The sequence below is a fragment of the Leptinotarsa decemlineata genome, unplaced genomic scaffold, assembly GCF_025532065.1.
Source record: "Leptinotarsa decemlineata unplaced genomic scaffold, Ldec_3_MD MMD2_tig00000008_RagTag_RagTag, whole genome shotgun sequence".
In the NCBI taxonomy this organism is placed as follows: Eukaryota; Metazoa; Arthropoda; class Insecta; order Coleoptera; family Chrysomelidae; genus Leptinotarsa; species Leptinotarsa decemlineata.
The window spans coordinates 13,483,644-13,506,935 of NW_027412537.1; the positions used below are offsets into that span (position 1 = coordinate 13,483,644).

At 34.0% G+C, this 23,292-nt stretch overlaps 2 protein-coding genes across 3 annotated transcripts in view; one reads left to right on the forward strand and one right to left on the reverse strand.

Moving 5' to 3' along the window:
* The first annotated feature begins 286 nt into the window (after positions 1 to 286).
* On the forward strand, positions 287 to 11,769 carry Cds (CDP-diacylglycerol synthase). Of its 2 annotated transcripts, none has more exons than XM_074171103.1 (8): positions 287 to 535; positions 3,281 to 3,355; positions 3,409 to 3,627; positions 7,982 to 8,158; positions 9,401 to 9,760; positions 9,840 to 9,992; positions 10,053 to 10,184; positions 11,476 to 11,769. In XM_074171103.1, the coding sequence occupies exons 1-8, from the start codon at positions 485 to 487 to the stop codon at positions 11,701 to 11,703; spliced, it is 1,395 nt and encodes a 464-aa protein (XP_074027204.1). In that variant the 5' UTR covers positions 287 to 484; the 3' UTR covers positions 11,704 to 11,769. The 2 variants fall into 2 exon arrangements, with proteins under 2 accessions (XP_074027204.1, XP_074027205.1); XM_074171104.1 differs by lacking the exon at positions 287 to 535 and adding an exon at positions 2,703 to 2,735.
* Positions 11,770 to 13,457: 1,688 nt separating this feature from the next.
* spz5 (spatzle 5 Toll-1 receptor) overlaps positions 13,458 to 23,292 on the reverse strand; it is a 38,721-nt gene continuing 28,886 nt past the window's right edge. The window contains exons 4-5 of the mRNA XM_074171105.1: positions 19,727 to 20,005; positions 13,458 to 18,373 (exon numbers count right to left, since the gene is read on the reverse strand). Coding sequence (XP_074027206.1) covers positions 18,205 to 18,373; positions 19,727 to 20,005 — 448 coding nt within the window. The 3' untranslated portion in view covers positions 13,458 to 18,204. The remainder of the gene's footprint in view (positions 18,374 to 19,726; positions 20,006 to 23,292) is intronic.

The window sequence follows — 23,292 nt, forward strand, 5'->3', positions numbered from 1 at the left end:
CCTCACCGGACGTTGAATACGTACTTTACGTTGACGATCCAAGTATAAAATATTCTAATAACACAAAAACAAGAACTGTTTCCGAACACCAGACCTGCATCTCTGACAACGAAGCTGGGTAATGAATACACTAAGAAACAGAGGACATTTTCCTGGAGTTAAACGTAACTTTTTCATTTTCACAAAGGAAACCAGTTCTGATATAAGGGAATAGAGAAACTCTTCATACTATCAAGTAGAGATGTCGGTCAAATCGTAATTTGTTGTTGATTCTAGTCTAAATAGATGGCGTAGCTAATAGGTGGAGAAGTAAAGGTGAGGTAGTGGTAAAACTTGTAACCTTAAAAAAAATTATTTGTTGATGTATTGATTTCTCTATGTGGGCAATAGGAAATTAACTAATTAGATTTACTGGAGTTTCAAATCAATTACTGAATGTGTTTTCGACTGTGACTTACACATTTTGAAACTGCTCACCAGCACAATGTCTGAAGAGCTGAGAAAACGACACGGTAACGTTTCGGAATCGGAAAATGTGAGTATTTTTTTCTTCTGACATGACTAATTTGTTTGTTTTGAGTCTGATTTTACCACATATATCTTCAAGTTAGTGAATTGCTATAACTTTAGGCGTAGTTTCACATCTTCAAAATGTAAATTTTATTCATAAAAGTCATCATTACAAAGCTTTACTTGAAATTTTTAGTTATTGAATATTCATAATGATCATACGATCACGAAGGAATTTTCTATTCCTGAATGGATTATTGTGACAGTCTGAGTATTCTAATTTAGGATTTTCAGTCTGAGCAGTGAAGTGGTATTCTTGTATAGAAATTTTTCTATTCCTATATTTCTGTAGCAGTTTTGTTAGGAACTTTCTTGTACATCAAATTAATACTTATAGTTGAGGTCATGTTCACATATATTTCAATAGCTTGGTAGGTAGAATCAGTACCTGTGTCGTAAAATAAATATGAAGTATAAAAACTCCTCTCTGATCATTTCCTGATGAAGCTAACTTAATCACCGAAACGCGCTTCGAAAGACAGTGTTTTTATTCACGTGTGGGAGAAGGGTTTTCTTAAGATATATTTCACAGTATATTTCAACACTCCTCCAGTAAGTTATTGAGTTGAGAGAAAGTTTGTTGCTGTTGACTTTCAAAAGAAGACTCGAGTCATTTTTTATTGCAAATTTGAGTTCGTAGGACAAAAGGTTTTATGTATTTCTGGCTGCTCGATTGGTATTGGTCAAAAATAACAAAGTTTGAGTTTGAAGAAACGGATATTCATTTGAGAAAATTTTTTGGTTGAGTGGTATTCGTAAAGATTATTTCCTGAAATATTCTCAGCTGAATACATCGATATAAGAATAAATGTCATTTCCATTCAAATCAAAAAATAACTTATACGAATAAGTTTTGATTGTGGATTGTTGATTGTGGTGTGAAGTTTGAATTAAGTTTGTTGTCTTTTTGCGAGATTCTTTGAATCAGCGAAGTGTGGCAATTCATTTTTAATTTTGGTCTCTTGTATCTGTTCATTGCATTGGAGAGTTTTATTCGATTTACATATTCATTTGAGTTCTCTCAGTAGAGTAAGAGTCTAGTCACTTTCATAATCATAATGTAAAATTTAACCTGTTTATTTCTGCAATAGCATTTACGCAGTTTCACTATTTAGTCACAATAATATTTGAATATTTGATTCCATTGGTTCAGGTTGATTGGGACAATGACAGTGATCGAAATTGTGGGAATAATGAAAGTCCTGATTTAAAAATAATAACACCTAGATGTTGATTTCATGCCTGTCAGTATTATAGCTGTCAGGAAAAATTATTTTATTCCTATAAAACTTTGTTTTGATGGCCTAGCCTTAAATTTTTTCATCATTGTTGACATTAATATCATTGATATGATCTATCCGAAATTTATGTTGGATTATGGAATGAAGTTATATATAGTATTCTATCATATGCATGAAGAATTTAATTCCATATTGCGATTTTTTGAAAACTTGTTTGGAACCCAGAACAAATTCTTGCTAATTATTAATTTTTTAGTCTATTTTTGTCCTTGAAAGCAACATAAATATTCTGTGAGATATTCTAATGTATATTTTTCCATTTGCCATTGATAATTAGGAGCTTGAAACATGAATCATCAAGTAGTTTGCTAATGAGGCGATAAAAAATAATTATACAAAACAAGTAATTAACTACAATAATTTATATTTCTTTTCATGTAATTGACTATGAAGAAAATATAATGATGAATATATAGGACAACTGCTTTTCACCAACTATGAACCTGAATACTAATTATAAGATTATGTTCATCAGTGTTTCTAAATTCAAATAATACGATAATGAAAAAAAACGTATTCATGTTATCAATACATAATGGAAAATTTTATAACATCCAGTAGGTATTCCGTCATTGTGTGTAGGTGCATCGTCTCCGAAAATGGGGCCTATATTCGCTCCCTTTGGGTTTTGCTCCACTGGACCCCTGTGCTTGAGCCCCTATAGGCCCCATAGGGCTCTGCTCCAATGGATTTCACTTGTCATCTGTTAATTGATACTAACAATGTCTCTTGTCAGTGCCAACACTGTCATTTTCCAACTGCCACTTCTTGTGCCACCAGAATTGCTAACAATGTCACTTGTCAACTTCAAAAACACGTCCGTTGCAGAGTTGCAGTCCGCTGTCAATGACAAGAAGTCAAGAGGTGAGTCGTAAAAAATGTAATGGTTCTTCGATTTGGGAACGGCTTTTCGACAGATGACATATGACATGAGTGGTTGACTGATGGCGGAAAAGGAGTACGTTTGACAGATGACATGATGAGAAAAGTAAGGTTGACAGATGACATCGGAGTGGTTGGCGGGAAAGAGAAGTTATGAAGTTTTAAAAAAGTTCGGAGGAATTTTGAGGGTTTTATCATTTCTAAAAATAAATATGTGGGAGTTATAAGGGAATTGAGGTAGTTGTGAGAGAATTTTGTGAGGGTTTTCAAGGAATTTTTAGGATTCACAAATTTGTGAGAAAACTTCGAGATAGTTCTGAGGAAACGATTCATCATTTATTTCATTATTTTACAATGAGTAGAAACATGATTACTCACATTTTCATGGAAGAATTCTCTTTATTTCGAAGTATAACAAGTTATCAACAGATTATGTTTCAATGCTGGGGTTCAGAAAGTCATAATTTCCCTGTTTATAAATCATCTATTTATATTATTCTTATATTTAATCTGTGGTATGTAAATAGGCAGAACGAAACTTTGATGGCGGCGACACAAGTAGCAGTAAAGAAAATCTGCAAACAAACCTGAGAGATAGCGAGGTAAACTAATCGTCCTCAATTTTTGGTTTCTTTTCGTCAACATCTTTTTTCAGATCGACAGTGAAGATGACAAATTCGGCAGAAAGGACAGCATGGACTTATCACACAATATTCCTTCAGGAACGGATAAGGCTCCATCCGTTTTGGATTCCCTTCTTCAGGATTTGCCTGACAAGTGGAGGAATTGGGTGGTTAGGGGAGTTTTTAGTGTTCTGATGCTCACATTTTTCTTGGTCGTAATATATGGAGGACCGTTAGCGCTCATGATTACAGTAAGTGCACGAATATGTTTTTCATATAGAGAGAGAGAGAAAGTACTTTATTGTTCATGAATAACATCATGGTTACAAAGTTAAAAAATTAAAAAAAAAATATAAAATATACATAGCACTGATACCAGAGAAAATATGTCAACAACAATTAAACTTGTTAATAAAAGGTAACATGTCACACTTAATACTGTATAAATCTACACAACTATACATAATAAAAGATGAGAAACACTATGCGACATATGGAAATTAAAAAAGGATTATTCTAGTGTTTCACTAAAGTATTCATTCAGACTGTAATAGGCTCTGTCTAATAATAGATTTTTTACTGCTCTTTTGAATTTATAGAAGGATCCAATGGTTTTTATTGCAAGTGGTAAGTGATTATATATTTTGCCACCTTTGTAGATAAAAGAGTCATATACAAGAGACGTGGTAGGCAGTGGGAGTTTGATGTCATTACTTTGCCGAGTTACGTAATGTGAAGAATTTGAACCAAATTTATTCAAATGTTTTTTTACAATAAGTACCGTTTCTAAAATATACAATGCTACTACAGTTAGAATTTTATGAGATTTAAATAGAGGTTTACAGTGGTCGTTAAATTTAGCTTTACACATGTATCTAATGGCACGTTTTTGTAAAATGAATATGCTATTGAACAGAAAATTACAGCAACTGCCCCAAAATGGAATGCCATATCTTAAGTGTGATTCAAATAATGAATAATATACAATTTTAGCAGTTGGAAAACTTAATTCTTTAGAGATTAGTCTAACTGCATAGCAACCGGAAGATAATTTTTTTTAAGAACAGTCAAGTGATTATCAAATTTAAGTCTATCATCAATTAGTATTCCCAGTGTTTTAACAGTACCTATATTTCCAATATTCTTCGAGTTGATATTTAAGTCATCAAAATTACATTTGAAAGTCATCAAATTGGTTTTCTGTATATTGAATGAGAGACGATTCGATTCACACCAGATGAAGACTTTTGTTAAATCGTTCTCAACTTGTATTTTTAGAACATCAGTGTCTTTATTATGCCAAATAATAGAGATGTCATCGGCAAATAGAGTGAATTTGCCCGAGATTTTGATGTATGTTAAATCATTTATGTAAAGTAGGAATAGAATTGGTCCGAGGACGGAGCCCTGAGGAACCCCGCAATTGACTTTTTCCATACCCGAGCATTCTGTAGTTTTGACCATTTGTTTTCTTTTTGATATGTATGATTGAATCCACTGGTAGGAAAGACCCCTGAAACCATAGTAGTGAAGTTTTTGCAGCAGAATTTTATGATCAACGCAATCAAATGCTTTAGACAGATCACAAAACACTGCCGCAACCCCTTCGCCACCATTGATTCCAGTGTAAATTTCAAAAAGTGTGTGAAAAATTGCATGAGTTGTATTTCTTTTATTTTGGAACCCAAATTGTGCAGTACTTATAACTTTGTGCTTTTCTAAAAAGTTAAGGAGTCTATGTTTCACTAATTTTTCTATTATTTTCGCAATAGTGGGAATGATGGCAATTGGACGGTAGTTGGCTGAAACTTCGGGGTCCCCTCCTTTAAATAATGGAATTATTACAGAGGTTTTAAGTTGGTGAGGAAATAGACCAATATGGAAAGATTTATTAATCAGGTGAACCAGAATTGATAATGTTTCATCAGGTAGACTTTCTATAATACGGATTGATATTTCATCAATACCGGATGTTTTCTTTTTTTTAATATTTGAAATAGTTAATTTCAGTTCTTGGAGATCACTGTCATACAAAATGAAAGTTTCATTAATTTGATGATATTTTATATGAATAAAAGGATCTTCTATGAGATTTAGACTATTACTAAGCTGATTAGCAATTGTACAAAAGTAATTGTTTAAAATATCCGGGAAATAGGTATTTCATTTATCTTGCACTGGTGACCCCTGAGGTCATTAATTATTTGCCAAGTTTCTTTACTTTTGTTTTCAGCTTGAATTATTTTATTTTTATATCAAGTTATTTTCAATTTTTTTTGGTAAAGCTTTGGAATTCGTGATTTATATTAGCTCTTCTTTGGGTGGTATTTCACAATTGCAAAGTTGCAGGAATTGTTTCACCGTGAATAAAATTTTGACTTTTCCATTCATTTACAATTTACACGTTGGTCGAAAGTGTTCAGAAGGAAATAGAGCAAACTATTAGTAAAAGAAATGATAAATTGTACCAACCCATCATACGAGGTCTGTTGAAAAAAATAAGGTGAATGTTCAAATTTCGCTAAGTTTTTATGTTGAGAAATTGAAGAAAATTGTTATAGAGAATCGTCGAATCACCATTAGAGAAGTCGCTGAGAATGTCAGCATATCGGTTGGCTCATGTTATGCAACTGTTTCGGAAATTTCTGGCATAAGGCGTGTATAATCCTTTGTTCGTTCTCACCATGCTCAAGTGTAAGTCATTTCTACCCCTTGTATTATACTCATGAAACTGGTTGTTGACTAGTAGATCGTTGTTGCTTTTGATTCTTTTGTTTTTTATTTTATATATGTTCTTGCTTTGCTCAAGTTTAAGTAGATATTTGGGTGCAGTTCCGTCTGTGAGAATAAATCATTTGTGTGGGTTCGAAATGGAATTTGAAATGAAATGTTTATTGATTTATTTTGTATCTTGAATTTTTTTGAAATTAGTAATGCCACAAATACCCCATATGATTAACAGATACCTAAGATTCGCCAATATATATGCATTGTAAACCAAGTATCTATTACTGAAACTGTAACTGAAACTCCTCCTAACATTGGTACAATTTCATCATTAATATGTTCAATGTGTCCTGACCAGTTTAATTTATCATCTATTATGAGTCCCAAATACTTGATTTTTGCAACATTCATTAAGGGTAAGTTATTTATTCTTAATTGAATATTTCCACAATTTTTTTTTGTTTAAATAGCATGTAAACGGTTTTTGCAGAGGTCACCTTAAGTTTATTATGTTCAAGCCAATTTGAGTGTTCAGAGTATTTAGTATTTAGAGTATTCAGAGAGATCTTCATTAATAATAATAATAATAATAATAATAATATTTATTAACTTCTCTCGTTAAAAAGTATAAAATTTCTTTCACAAAATAGTACACAGTAACAAGGAAGACGTCCATAGTGTGTAAAACACAATAAACATAATACAATACAAATTAAAAAAATGGAGTGTAAAACATATTAAATATAAAACAATACAAATTTAAAAACATTTACCGTCTAACATACAAATGGGGTGTAAAACATAATAAATATATTACAATACAAATTTATAACATTTATAGTCAACATACATATGAGAGGGTAAATTGTTTACTAATAGCTGCCCGTCTAGAGTGAAGAATTATTGGTTTGCAAAAAATTCATTGATGGTGTAGCAGTTTTTTTGGATGAGATAAGCTTTCAATCGTGCTTTAAACTTGTGTTCTCCAGTAAATGTAAATCATATCCACTGTTCAATAGGACCGTGTCATCGGCGAACGTGAAATACCTTCCCTTAAGCCTGGCCTGCCTCAGTGACAGTACCATCAGTGTTTAGAACAGGGGTCCCAAAACGGATCCCTGTGGTACGCCACAATTATTTTTTATATGCTCACTAATTTCTCACCAAGAGCAACAAACTAGGATCTTTCCTTCAAAACTGTCTCAATGGGAGAATAAGGTTTGCCCCTTATACCCATGCAACATAGTTTGTTCAGAAGAACGGTATGGTCAACAACGTCAAATGCCTTTCTTAAATCAATGAACACTGCAATAATCATTCTTTTTTTTATTCAACTCCGATGTAATATTATGAGTGAAATCTTTATGGAGCTTAGAGTGCTGCTACCCTTGATAAAACCATACTGATACCCATCAAATCCCACATAACGATCAACAAAGTCCATTATTCTTGTCTTTATTATAGTTTCAATAATTTTAGAGAATGAGCACACAATTATTATAGGACTATAATTTTCTATTCTATTGGTATTCTATTTCTATTCTATTGGTATTACTTTTCCAGTCTTCAGTATCTCAGGAATATTAGTTGTCAGACGTGGTAAAGGGTTGAAATAAACGACTAACTATTAACTCTGGGTATAACGATGGATGTTGACTTGTTGAAATAACAATGACTAACTGGGCGACTTTTTTTCAGGATAAATGAAATATCTTGTAATCGTTAATAAAAATAGGAATGTTATTCAAATTTTTTATGCCATTCATAATATGAACTGTTTTTCTGTATAAAAATAAGCTTCGGAATTCTAAATTTCTACTTTACTGTACAAATCAACTATCGATCTGTTCCAATATAAATTACACTTTTTTTTTTCAGACACTTGTGGTTCAAGTGAAGTGTTTCCAAGAAATCATCAATATAGGCTACATTGTCTACCGAATTCACGGTCTTCCTTGGTTCAGATCCTTGTCATGGTACTTTCTGATTACCTCGAATTACTTTTTCTATGGTGAAAGCCTCGTCGATTACTTTGGAGTCCTCATAAATAGAACGGTAAGTTTCGCAACTTTGATCAATGCTCATGGTGCTCTCTGAATTGCTAGAACATGTATATCATGGAGTAGAATATATTCCCTTGTGTGACAATTAAAAAATTGTATACAGTCGTCAAATATACAGGGTGTATCTTAAATGACGTCATTAATTTGAGGTGGTGATTACTTATCATATTTTATGTAAAGAAGTTTTACTAAAAATAATGTTTTTTTATTAATAACTCCAAAGTCATTTTACCAAATTTAATGAAACTAGGTGTGTTTGTTTGCAGTAACAAGAGGCTCCTTTTCATGAAATTAGATTACGGATAATAATTCCAGTGGCGTCGCAGAGGGTTACCTGATTGGATATTTATGTATTTATGGCAAAAATCATTGTACGGCACTGTTTTTCCACAAGTTTCATATTTCCATCAGATTGATGAATCAATAAAAAATGTGTTTGGGAACAAGATTTTATACAAATGCACTAAACTGAAAAAAATAATTTCTTCAATTGTTTGATCCAAGTTATTCTGTAATATATTTGAAATCTTCCCAAGCAATATTACCTATTGTTGTAAATCATCCCCTGAAAAATATTACGCCGGCCGCCGCTGGTCGTTGTAAATCAATGGTGACGTGCTCAATTCGCCTGGCGCTTCGCTTCGAGAATAATTCTACGGACTTCCTAAGACTTCCATTGCCATATATAAACCCCTCCCACTCGCATATCGGCAGAAGTCATGTGGCAGTGCTGTGCGAAGTGAATTCAAATAGGGCTATAGATATTGGAATATTAGATTTAAGTTTTAGTTAAAGTGTTTGGTTGTATTAACAGTAAAATAAAGTTGAGTTTGATTATTGTACAGTGTAGTTGATTATTGTCAAACCCACGGGGAAAACGTAACACTATTTTGTATCCGCGGCAAGCCTCTTACTCACAGAAAACTCTAGATCAAACAATGAAAAAAACTAGTTTTTCATTTTAAGTGCATTTGTGCAAAAGCTTCTCTTTGAAAATGTTTTCTTCATGATTTTCATTTTGAAACATTTTAAAATCAAAGTAAAAATTGAATTTGTATTGAAATGATGAATACAAGTTATTTACTTTTGATTATATTTACTGAGAGAGATTGTTATTTACAATTTCACACGAAATATTATATTTCTCAAGATATAAGTACAAATAAGTTACTGAATATATTCTAACACACTCAAGTGATGTTTCCCAGATTATTGATATTTCATAATCTTTCAGGATTTTCTCAGAGTCCTGGTGACTTACCACAGATTCATCTCATTCAGCCTCTACTGTGGGGGCTTCGTTCTCTTTGTGCTGAGCCTCGTAAAGAAGTACTATATGAAGCAATTCTCACTGTTCGCTTGGACACACGTAGCTCTGATTATTGTCGTAACACAGTCGTATCTCATCATAAAGAACATCTTTGAAGGTCTGATTTGGTTCATAGTACCCGTTTCTATGATCATCTGTAATGATATAATGGCTTATGTATTCGGATTCTTTTTTGGCAAGACACCTCTGATCAAGCTATCGCCGAAAAAGACTTGGGAAGGATTTATCGGAGGAGGAGTTTCAACTGTGATTTTTGGTTTTCTGGTGAGTTTCTCCTTTATAAGGTTTTTTAATAAAATAAAAGACACGCGGTTTATATTTGAAGTGTGTTTTTAAATTATAGGTTTCATATGTGATGTGTCAATACCCCTATTTCGTATGCCCCATCGAGTACAGTGAGACCTTGGGAAGGATGTCCATGGACTGCGAACCCAGTCCCATCTTCCGACCAGCAGACTATGAATTGCCAAGTTTCCTCAGCGGGTTCTTGAGCATGGTACTGATTTTTTTTCAGGAATTTGATTTACAACGAACGAACTTTTGATTTCTGTTTCAGTTTGGTCTTTCTACTAGTGTGTCCATATATCCGTTTGTTCTCCATTCGTTGCCACTGTCTGTTTTTAGCAGCGTTATTGGACCTTTTGGTGGATTCTTTGCTTCTGGCTTCAAAAGAGCTTTCAAAATAAAGGTATGTAGACTTTTTACGCTTATTTTTTCCATATCTTTTCGTGTTTTTGAGATATGTTCAAAAAAGTTATTTTTGGGGTAGTTTTCAAATGCTTTATACCCCCAAATGAAAATCAGCATTGTTCAACAATTAATCCTTTAAATGTATGTTGAGATCAACTTATATTGAAAAATGCAGACTTGCTTTTCAGGGGATAATTTGAATCTTCATTTCATTGGACTATATTCCATCACATACAATTCAGATATTGGCACTGTGGCAACAAACTTATGATTTTAAGTTAACCCTAACCTTCAAAAGACACATGTACAGCTTTCACAGCTGTCGGACTATTAGTTTGTGGGATAGAACATTTTGAATGAAGCAACGTTTGTCAGTTTGAAAAAAATGGATAAGAGGAAATTTCGTGTGTTAATATAGCATTGCTTTTTGACGAAAAAAATACTGTTGAAGCCAAGGCATGGCTTGATAAACATTATTCGGACTTTGAACCTAGGAAAATCAACCGTTGAGAAGTGGTTTGTGAGGTGACCAAGGATGATGCACACAGTGGACTTTCATAGAGACTGTTACCGAGGAAAACAAAAAAAGTCCACAAAATAAATTTGGATAACCGCAAAGTGAAATTTATCGAGAAGGCTGAAGATCTAAAGATATCAAAGGAACTTTTGGGACATATTGTATATGAATATTTGGGTATGCGAAAGCTCTGTTCAAAGTGGGTGCCGCGCGTGCTCACAATCGACCAAAAACAACAACGAAGTGATGTTTCTGAGCAGAGTTTGGAGCTGATCCACCATAAGAAACCCGAATTTATGCGTCGATATCATCATTTCACACCATAATCAAAACGGTTATGTTATCAGTATTTTGGAATGGGCATGGTATAATATCTTGAAAAGGGCAATTGCATAGCGTTATTGGAACGTTGTAAGGACTGAAAAGGCGGAAAAACGGTCCTATTTGGACAAAAAAAAATTCTTTTTAATCAAGATAATGCACCTTGTCACAAATCAATGAAAACTTTGGCAAAATTGCATGAGTTGGGCTTCAAATTGCTTTCGCATCCACCGTATTCTCCAGATTTGGCTTCCAGCAACTTTTTCCAGTGCTCAGACCTCAAGAAAATGCCCGCTGAAAGAAATTTAGTGCCGATGAAGAAGTAATCGTTAAAACTGAGGAAAGATTGATTTTTTAATGAAAGTTGGTGCCTCATTTTCTTAGGTTCTCTATAAAACACATGTCACTTAATTTCACATGCAGAAAAAGTTTTTTTTTTTTTAATTTTCAGGATTTTGGCGACGTTATTCCCGGACATGGAGGTGTGATGGACCGTTTTGACTGTCAGTTCTTGATGGCTACTTTCGTTAACGTCTACATAACCAGTTTCATCAAATTAGAAAGCCCCCAGAAACTCCTGTCGGAGGTGCTCTTCCTGGAGCCCGATCAGCAGTTACAACTTTTCTATAAGTTGAAGGAACACCTAGAAAGTACTAACGTCTTGGTACCTGTTGAATAATTTTTTTATACAGTGATGTATTTCATATTTTTATGAATTTTAATATATTTATTTATTTATTCGTGCCATTAACGTTTTATGTTAATAGTTTGCAATAGAAATGTTTAATTTTCGTTGAATATTCTCAGAGTTATCGATCTTGTTTATACGTGTTTAAACTTGTACGTACTTGATGCGTTAGAAATCTGTTAGATAAATGTACGTTTCCTGCCGCCTGCAGGGGACTAGGAAACTTTTCTACAGGGTTTTTTGCTTCTAGTGAAAAAGTAGTTTGTTTTCAAGTTCCCCGCAACCTGGCTCTTACAGTATAGTTGAATGTACCTCCTTGTTGTCTTTAAATAGATTAATCGTTTAGGCTAGTGAGGTGACACCATTGATGGACTATGGAATAGGCGATAAGGAAATTTTTTGAACGTATCTTGCATTTCCGGGTTGACCGCATCACTTTTTTTCACAAAAACATCTTTCTGTCTTCATGCTGATCGGGGGACGAATAATTTTTTTTCATTTTTCTGTTTTGGTTTAATTTCGATACATAATCGTAATGTATATGCTATCATTAATTTTGGCATTATTCAGCGTTTTCCTAGAAGCTTGGAGTTGCAAGTATCCCTTAAATGAATTCACACAAAACCGTGTCGAGACTGAGTCCTGATTGAGTGCCCCTTCCGAAGTAGGATATGTAAGTGAAGCATGTAATTTTTTGTAAATCATGTTATGTATACAGGGTGGGTCATGATTGTGAGAAAGTCAAGCTCTCATTGAAGGAGCTTGTGCAGGATATTTCGGAATTTTTCCAGACTATTGGTATTGAGAAATTATAATAGTATCGATTCATTTCACCAAGATACATACATGTAAGGAAAAACATTAATTACATAACTACGTACGAACAGAGCAACAAAAGAAAGTGCACCAAAACTGAAGAAAAAAAAAAAGATTGAATATACAACATTGTACACATGTACATCTGTCAGATAGTATATTTATACACACACATGTCCACATATACATACAGTTTTAAAGCAATAAATATTTTTTCGAATTAATTCGTGATTTTTGTTTGTCAAAATGTACTTCAAACATTGGAAATCGTTAAAAATAATATCAGCATTCCTACTGTATATCTTTGCAGGATGAGTGAAATTGATATCCATGATTTTGTCCCAGATCAAGTATACTTTCCCAACAGATTCAGGATTTGCATTTATAATTGTTTTCTTCGCAAATATATTATTATGCTAGAAAAAATATTATCTAAACTATTTAAGGTCGAGCCTTATCTGTCACCATCGTCAACCAATGACCACTTCCCACACCGTTAGTGATCATTTGGTCCGAGAATCATGTGCCTTGACCAATTAGCCGTGAATGACAGCCTTCTGCATTTGTCCAGCTAAGATTTTTGCTTTAGTATGGCAAATCGGCATTATCTTGAGATTCGAGTAGAGAGGGCTTCGTTCCACCTAGGTTTACAATAATCAGAACAACCAGAGTGGTCTGATTAGGGTCTGCGGAGTTCGAAGAGAAAAATTTCTAAATTTCATCCGTTTTTGCTTCGCTGTTCGGTCGAAATTCATCTCAGTCGGAGCTGAAAGCTCTACTTCTAATTATTATTATCATTGCTAACCCACCAAATGGAAGAGATTGTTGAGAAATCGCATTCAAGGTTATTTTTTCTCTAAAACATAAATAAGAAATGATACTGTTTTAAATAGGAATGTATTTATAATAATTTACAAAAATCATCAGTCTTTTATTATTAAATATCGTGTTCGTACAATTAGGCAATATATCTATATAATTTTACTGAGCATCAATATGTAATAGGCACTATCGGAATTGTACAGTGAAAATACTAAAGTGAATATTAAAATAATGATTTATCCTGTACATTTGAAGGAAAAAGTTTTTCTAATTTTTGAACCACCCTGTATCATAATTACGTCGGAACATGTGACCAGAATAGTGCATTTTCAGATATTTTATATTTTGTAAACCAGTAATAAATATTAATGGATGTATTTGTTTCTTCAAATATCCTTGTATTGTGCAATTATATAACACATCATGTAGGACTAGAATTTCATTTGGAGAACATGTATTCTTCAATGTTGGCTACGCTGTTCATTTGTCATTAGTGTCAGCTGTCATATGTTATATACCATTAGTGTCAGCTGTCATATATGAATGATATTTCTATTACCTACATTTTTAGTTTTATTTGCCTTTTGAGAGCTGTTTTTATTGTATTTATTTCAATGTCTATATCAATAAGGATTTTGTTGGCAGTGTCAATTGTAGTTGATGTTTATATTGTCTATTTTTGACCTATATTTGCTGTTTTTATTGTATTTTTTCTATTTAGTTAAGTTAATGGTGTGAACAATATCATGGCAATTGACATTAATGTCTTAAAGAGACTAGCTAACTTGGAAAAAATATATGTTTTCCAAATGAAATCCTCGTGGGGATATGGTATATTGGTTGTAGTTTCTTGAGGAAGGCATAATTTGCCTCAGAACTGTGTGATAGGTACATTGAGAATTTAAATTTTGATGTGTGGTGTATGGTGATTGAAGGATTTTCTGTTGGATATATTGACTGTTATTGAAAAGATGAAATATATTATACTCCTGAAAATATTTTGTTTAATTTCATATGAAAATGGCTAAATGAGACAATAAGAGTTTCGTTCCTCAAGCTTTTTTTCATATATATTTCTGAAGAATTGCCTCTTATATCTTTACTACAAGGTTGTTCCAGAAGTCGTTATCTTGAATTTTCTTTGGACATCTTATGATACTGAGAGATATTCGTTCATATTACGTTGGGTAATATTTCATGGAGTCCATTTCATATGTAGTAACGAGAGTTTCTTTTAATCTTTCACGAATAAAAAATCTTATCTCTAACAAACTATTCATTTGACAGGATCAATGAGAAGAATATATGTGGTCTTCAGTGAAAGATATCTCAGAATGAGGCTTGAAATGTTCAAAAATGATGATGTTATTTCTCCCATGTTTCAAAAATGGTGCAGGTAAGTACAATGTCTGAATTGGACCCATTCTAGCGTTCCTCCCCAAAACAAAGTCTTTCACCATAACAATTCCTTTTGTCCATCTACTCATATCGAGAAAGGTGTCTTTTAACGGATTGTTGACTACAAGAGAAGGTTTATATAACGATGGTCCTGTTGCAGATTTATCGAATGTTCGCCATGGACTCGGCTCATTGGTTCAGGATTTCTTGAATTCAAGAGGAAAAATCATCCAATTGGAAATATGTTCGTCATTCAACAAAACACCTCTTTGCCAAATACCTTTGAATTGTTTTTACACTCTGACATTTACTCTACCCCAGTTTTCCACCATCAAGTCCAAGGTAGCACCAGTTAACTGAACTGTTGAGAGAACCAGTGTACCATTTTCCACTCTGAAGATTCCAAAATTAATTAAATCTGCAACAATGATGACACCAAAACCCCATTTACAAGAACCTTGACAGTATCATATACTCTGCGCCTTCTATTCTCTAGACTGCATTGGCCGTTATATGAAGATTCTTTCTTCCATACTATGTATCCATAGCTTTGACCACCATTTTTGTTTATGTTTAACATTTCCATTGGCAACAATTTCGTGGACTGTAGAGATGTTAGAGTTTCTAGTGCTGATTCAATGGATAGTTGTTCTTGTATAGCGACAGAAGTATAAGCAGTGATTTCTGATTTTTCTGGAACGTCAGGTAATTTCGTTTTGATGGTGGATTATCTGATGTTACAAGTTATTCCTTTATTCCATGATCTAACATTTGTTGCCTCAAAAGTTTCAGATAATCTAAATCTTTTTTCCCGAAACGGCATATTCGTTCTCCACTTGAAACATCAATATCGGTACACCGTTTATGAATTGAAGGGATGCAAGTATTGGTAAGAGAACGTTGAAAAATCTGATAACGAATTTCATGTTCATACTTCAATATCATTATCTCTCAGCAACCACCTCGGAAAACCTCCGAATTCAAACTCCGCACAAATGAAAGGTCTTGGTCGGACTATATAGCGAACAAATCCTCTTGTTGAGCTGTTTTCAAAAACTCTTCCAAATTCAAGAATTCAGATATGTCGTTGTTGCAACAGGAAGTTGCAAATTCTTAATTTTTTTATATAGCAAAAAATCGCCCAACACATGAAACACTTCTAATTGAACATGCTAATTAGCTGAAACTGTTAACATATATTCGAGTCGAGAAGAGTGTACCAACTATACCCAAAGGTACCAACATAAAAAAAATCGCTAATCGAATTTACGTAGCCCGCGAAATTTGAAAATGCATCTTATTTTTTGAACTGTCCACATAATCTAGTTATTTCAACGTGATATTTGATGTTATAGTCTCATCACAATAAAAACTGTTGATGCTTCTCTAGGACAAAGTTATGAATTAGGCAACCTGCCTTTATAATTGCCTGAAAACCTTGTCCTATATTAATTTCATTTCTATAAAGTGAAACAAAATTTTTGGGTAAATTATTTATTACTATTAAAAAAAGTTGTTATAATTACATTATTCTAGTTTTACCTAATATAGGTGTTTTAACTATACAATATACATGTTATTTTTCCCTACTCAAATAAATTTGGTTCTCTCGCTTAAAATTCACAACCATAATTATTTATATGAAACACAGACATCAAGAATCATTCTAATTCCACATAAATGTGATAGTGAATATGTTAAACTGGAACTCTTACGTGACCTTTGCTAAATTTCACATCTGAAAATATTTCTATTATAGTTGTCCATTGAATTCACGTACACTGAACTTTCTGTTTACATTATAAACCTACATGTTTTCTCAATAAATTAATGGAATACGTCTAATATGTACATTTGAAATCACTTGGTCTAATTAAAAACATTATCGTGTCAAAAAGTAAATAAACGCGTGTATTATCTGAAACATAGTATGTAGAAGTCGTTCATTCTACAGTGTGATCCATTAGTGGTGCAACAAATGGGATTTTTTTTATTTCTTGCATAATCACAGATCAAAAATGGTAATTCTTTTGGTATGATTAGAATTGACTCATCTCTTTTTATTAAATTCTAAAGGGAATTCTTGATAAAAGGATGTAATTTGTTCACGTATAGATCTTTTGTCTCAAAGTTATTATTTTGTCAAGAATTCACGATATCATAAACAGTATAATTTATCGGTTTTTACTCTTTCTCAATCGACAAATAACTTTCTCCAGTACAAACTGGGTTTGGCATTTCTGCAGTTTTTATATAGGTAATAAAACCTTACTTTCTGTTCTGTGGAATTTCAAAGTCCAAAAATAATTGTTTTCAGTGATATAGACCTGGGGACACATTTTTCAATATTTTTTGAGGTGTGGCGTCAGTACCATCATCGGTCTTTTAATGTGTCAACAATTTCAAACTTGGTGATTACTTTTGTAGTTTTGTCAGAAAGTAGCCCGCACTTCCTCGGAACAAGATCATTGCAGTCAACAACGCTCACTGTCGGACATAATAAAAACTGTAAAGATGAATTTATGCACGCTAGATGGGCAAGAACAACAGGAAGTGACAATTATATTATTCCATAACTATTATCCACTGCGTAAATTACCACCGATTGGCTTATCGCAGAACACAGAGAGAAGAAATGAGGGGCAACCTAACCTAATAATTTCCAAACACTTGATATGTCATTTGGATAATTTGTTCATCATTTAGAAATTGGTGATCGGAGCTACGTACGTATCATAGACGTCCCGATCAATATGTGGCATGTTAATCACACCCAATTTATATGTCAAAACCTCGCAAAACAAACTGAAAATTACCAAAACAAGCTAAAATCAAACATATATCTTTTAGGCACCTAGTTAGCTGCAGCTATTGATCTCTTGATCCTCAGCGCCCTCTGGCGGTCACACCAATGATAGCCGTCATAGATAATTGATATTGATACTTATTACTCGCTACTTGCTAATCGAGAGTATATAACTTCAACTTTAATCAGTACTGAACTTTGACAAAATTTCGGAAAATTTAACTTCATCCCATTTCACACGAGAAAGTGCCGGTCTATTCACAAATGTACTGCAATTTGAGAAAAGTTTCACCAGAGTGATATGGTTGTAGATGTTTCAAATATGAATATATCACATTGAAGTACGACGTGAAACCACAACTTAGTATTTGAGCGCCTTTTCTTTTTCACAACTCTCCAGTATCAATAACATATATTTTTTGAAGCAAAAGGTAGTTTATTCTTGTCCCATTGTGCGATGAATCAAAAAATCCAATTAGTTGCAAACTCAATGAACCGCATTCTATATCAGAGTTATTTTTGTTCAAAATGTCTCTATTGATATACATTCATTCATAAATTGTAGTGAAGGAAGGAAACTCGTGCCTCAAAAAAATACTTTTTTCAAATTTCTAACTCAAACATTTCCTAACTTGGATTCATTACTTATCTCATCCACTAGAAATCGTGCATACACAGCAACTGGGAATCCAAAACAGATCCGTATATAACTGATTTCCTCCTTCTTCAAGTGCCACGAGTCTCTTCTGTATGTATTTCTGTTCACATCTTGAAGAGTACCCTTGAGGTAGGCTGCAGATACCACTGCAAATTTCGGACCTATGAACAAAATTTCATTATTGATACGATATCAACCTAATTTGAGAAGAACAAATCAACCACGTGTGTGCTGTTATATGACAGTTGAAGTCCAGCATAGATGAAGCTGGCTTCCTTAATATACTCGTATATTACGCCATAGATTACTACCATCTTAGGTTGAACAACATGGCTTGAGGAAGAGCCAGATATCTTATCAAAGTTTTGAAGCTCAATAGAGATACTAGAGGTCGATATTTAATTTGAACTTTACGTACACCTGCCGATCTATCTTTGTATGAAAAAATCTAACCCTCACTTTACATTTACAATTTGACGTGTTGAATTACTCTTCGTGAGCAGAATGATAGCAGAATCAATACTCCTGTGTTTGTAAATCTTTTGCTGGAAAAATTCTCACATGGGGTTTTGAACTCGTACCGGCCTTGTTCATCTACTGATTTGAATTTCCCGCAGTATGCGCGATAGCTGATTGGTTGACTGAATGACGGTAAAAGTGGAGGTGGTCTGAAGTGGGCTTTGAAGGCTAAGGCCAAGTTTACATATAATGGACGTCTGGCAGAGACAAGGCGCTGACCTCTGCCCCTTCCGTGTGAAGTGGGCCCGAAGTCCAAAAAACGCCAGAATTTAGCTCCATAAGAAAATACATGGGATTTTGGCTCAGAACTCTTGCAGCTATATTACTCAGTACTAGCGACCAACAGATCTGATCACGAACATAACACATGGCATGGAACTGTTTTGGAAATTCCACAGCACAGAACGTCATTACATAGAATTTCCCACAGCACCATGTGCTTAGTTGTTACAAGATATCAGCTGAAGCGAATTAGCAGAGATTGTATTTATATAGTAAGTATTTTTATACATTTCATTAGAAATATATGATTATATAAGGCTATGAAATACTATTTTATAGGAATTTGTTGGCATATTGATTACAAACCTGCCACTCTATGTGCTAGTACTAATCCATAGATTTTATTCATTCAAACATAATTGCGCCTATTGGTATCATTATAAACTTGGTTGAATTTTGATCAACAGTTTTAGTCTCTGACCAGAAATATCTAGAATAATCGGACTGGCAAGAAGTTGGTTTTTAATTCTCTGGTTGTGCGGTACTTCCGTTCATTCGTAATTCACATTCCTTGTGAGCGTTAATAAACTTGCTACTATTTTTGCCACTTTGATGGGCTGCCAAACATGTAAGTGTCAAATAATTCCATTATCGAAGGGCAGGAACCATCTTTATAGTTGTTTTGACATCTTCAGTATTACTGGGTTTATATTTGACTAATTGTTGTACCCCACAAGCGAAACATTTGAGGTTGTTGGATGAAATATACTTACACACATGTTTCACTTTTGACCAGCTGGGTGTACTGATTGTCCACTTCGGGCATATTGACGACGTACATCCAGTTTCCCTTGTTGTTAAGAGCAGCCCGGGGCATGATGTACTGGGATCGAGTCCTGCATAAAGTTTCGCTTCGAGTTGGGCTTTGTCGTTTGATTCTCGAGGAGGTGCTGTTCGAGTGACGACCATCTTCGAACCGTTCTTGAATGGAAACTTGGGATCGCTTGTATTTCAGAGATCGCTTCAGTCTTTGGTAGTTGTTCTCGAGTCGCCTGAATTAGAGAAGAAAGTAAACATTAATAACATTTGCGAACGAACCGCCAAGCGTCGTAACTTGTCAGAGATAGGGATTGTCTTAGTTTTTTACCTCTTTATAGTACTTTCAATTTTTGAAATATTATTTTATTCATCGTAGTACAACTGGTTGATTTTTAATATTTTTTTCCGAAGTAAAGTTTTGAAAAATTAAAAAGGAATTGAACATCAACAAATTTGAACAAATAAGAAAAGTTTACTTATAAAGAAGCCTAGAGGGGCAAAAAACCCTATTGTGAGGTTCATACGCTGGAATTGGTGGGTAATACAGGAACTCAAAGGGTCCAAAGTAAACTATTTTGGTGGCAGCTAGTGGTGTGACCTTCTACTGGGGGCAGCAACCCCCCAACTATAGAGGGTTGTACTCTACCAAACGTCAAATCTATCGAAATTACTCCCTTGGAATTGATGAGGACCAGGGTCGTAGCGGAAAGAAAAACCAGGGGGGGAGGGAATCCAAATTTTCCTAACCCCACCAGCAAAATTTCCCAACTTTCGAAAAAATGAAAGCCGAGGGATTAGCTACTATAATATATTAATTTTTTTACTTAGCTATCCAAAGATTGGCTGAATGCTTATGACCGTTAGGGTATGCACAAACAAAAATAAATGTTGGTAATTATAAAAATAATAATGGGAATTATTCTACTTTGGACCAAGGTCCTTGGTCTTCCACCATTTATAGGAATATTCAATACAAATGAAAGGAAACAACACTTAAATAATATTGTGCTTATTGTTTTCTATTATTATTTTTTCTATCTTCACGGCCCGAAATTTCCCAACTTTTCCAAGTCGAATAAACAGCGAAAAGTTGGGAAATTTGTAAAATTGTCACTTCAAAATTTGTTGAGAAGTTTTCAATTTTTCTATCTTCACGGAAAAATGAAAAATGGAAAAAATGAAGTGTTCAAGGGCAGAGTATGCGGTATGACAGAAGTGATATATGTTTGGTACTCTGATGTTATTTTGTCGACAGAAGTGTGTCACAAATTTGGAAAAAAGTATAATCAGCATATCTGTTACGTTGTCAAACGAGTGCCAAACGTTCCTCAGGACCAAAATGCCAAATTAAAGCATAATAAATGACAAGCTGTATAATCGCCAAATGTTCAGACGTTAGAATGATTGTCAACATTAGATTGTTAAACGTTTGAACCAATCGATTCATTCGATAAGACACACCTTTGTGACAAGATAGGTTTGTTCCAACTCGTTACATTTGGTTACATACACATGCGCATTGAATAAAAGCTGTTTCAACCAAAAGTTGACGATACTTGGTACCATTCGTTAAGTGATCCAACCATAAAGTGTACGATTCAGGAATCGATTTCTGTATCGTCATTTCGATACTTGCCTTGGACTTGCTTGGACTGACTTGGGCAGTTCATTCATTCTCTTCTTTCGTCTTTGTTCTTTATATGGTTATGCTTTTTAGACTTGGTTGTTAGTGGTATGTTTTTGATTAATGTTTGTTTATGGTAGTTATTTTGTTTTCTCTTAGAAAACACACAAAGTTTTGATAACTCGACAACCTGATTACTTACTGAAGAAGCTTGAAACGTTCTCTACGAATAACAACTTTACTACAAGGAATAGTTCAGTCCTAGTCATCCCCAAACACAAATCTTCCATCTTCACCCGCTGCTTCTCGTATAATGTACCCAAATATTATAATCAACTACCCTGCGAAGACTTATTTATCTCATTAGCCTCTTGTCCATTCCCGACCTTGGCATTTCTAAAATGAATTTTCTAAAGTAAAGCAATAACTAAAATTTTGGTATATTGTTAACTCGACTTGTGTTCATATTATTTATAATTTTTCCCAGGTTGAGTTGAAAAATAGCCTTGGCTGATACTCCGCCCATTCACCATATACTGAAAGTTTTTTTCTTTGTTTTTGTTATTGTTCCTGTATACTATTTCATTTTATTTTTGTCTATTCCATTTGTATTTTTATGGTGAATGAAGACGTATTATTATTATTTTTTTTTCACCGTAGTGTGCGCTGGTCAGGCCCTATCCCCCGAATCCCCGATACAGTCGGGAGGGCGCGCCAGCATTATCAACCAATGACCACTCCCCACACCGTGGGGTAAGTAATCATTGGGTCCGAGAATCATGTGCCCTGAGCAAGCGCAGTGAGCCAAGAATGACAGCCTTCTGCTTCTGTGCGGCTAAGATTTCTGCCTTAGTGCGGCACGCCGGCATGATCTTAAGATTCGAGAGTAGAGAGGACATCATTCCACCAAGGACTCCAATCATCAGAACAACCATCTTGACAGAGTGATCTGGATAGAGTCTGCGGAGTTCGAAGAGAAAATCTCGATATTTTATCCGTTTTTCCTCCTCTTTTCTGACGATATTCGTCTCGCCAGGAGCTGAAAACTCCACGACAAATATTGTTTTGCTCTGGTGGTCAAGAAGGACCACATCAGGCTTATTACCTTGTATGAGCCTGAGGGTGGGGAACGAATAGTTCCAATAAATTCGGCACTTCTCGTTCCCCACAACGGTTTCGATAATATTATTATTGTAATTTACTTTATATTAACTAATACAAACTAATTGAAATTTTGTCAAATGGTCCCGCATGACTATAAGGTTAAGAACCACTACCGTAGAACAAAAATGTATGGCATAGTGAAATATTCTCAATTGATTATTAAGAATCCCAACATTACCCTCAAAAAGTCAAAAATTGTCTTTTTAAGAATATAATAATATAATATTTAAAATATCCGTTTATTATCTGAATGAAGGTTTATTTTTATGTAACAGTATTTTCATGTAGTACATTTGTTTAATGGTTTACGTTTTATAATTTAGAAAATACACTTCAAAGTTGCTGGACAAGTAAGTAGTGAATTGAAATTCCCATATACATTCAAATCAATATTTAATCTATTTTATAGATTCCTTTTGAAGACCAGGTAGTTGCTATATCTCAAATAGTGTCTGCTAAATACTCAAAGACCAGTTGATTCAACTCCTGATGCTGACAACAATAAACACTGGTAATCGAAATATGAAAGAGTAATAGATTGTGCTACAGCATAACGTGATAACGTAATACAAATATTTAATAGTTATAGATTTATTACGAAAATAAGGAAAGTGCTTTCTCCAATGTTCAGTCACAAATGGGAAGAGGATAATGACAAATGGACATTTTCAATCACTTTTGGGCACTATTTTCACTCTAGTTTGGGCACAACTGAAAATTCCTGAATAACAA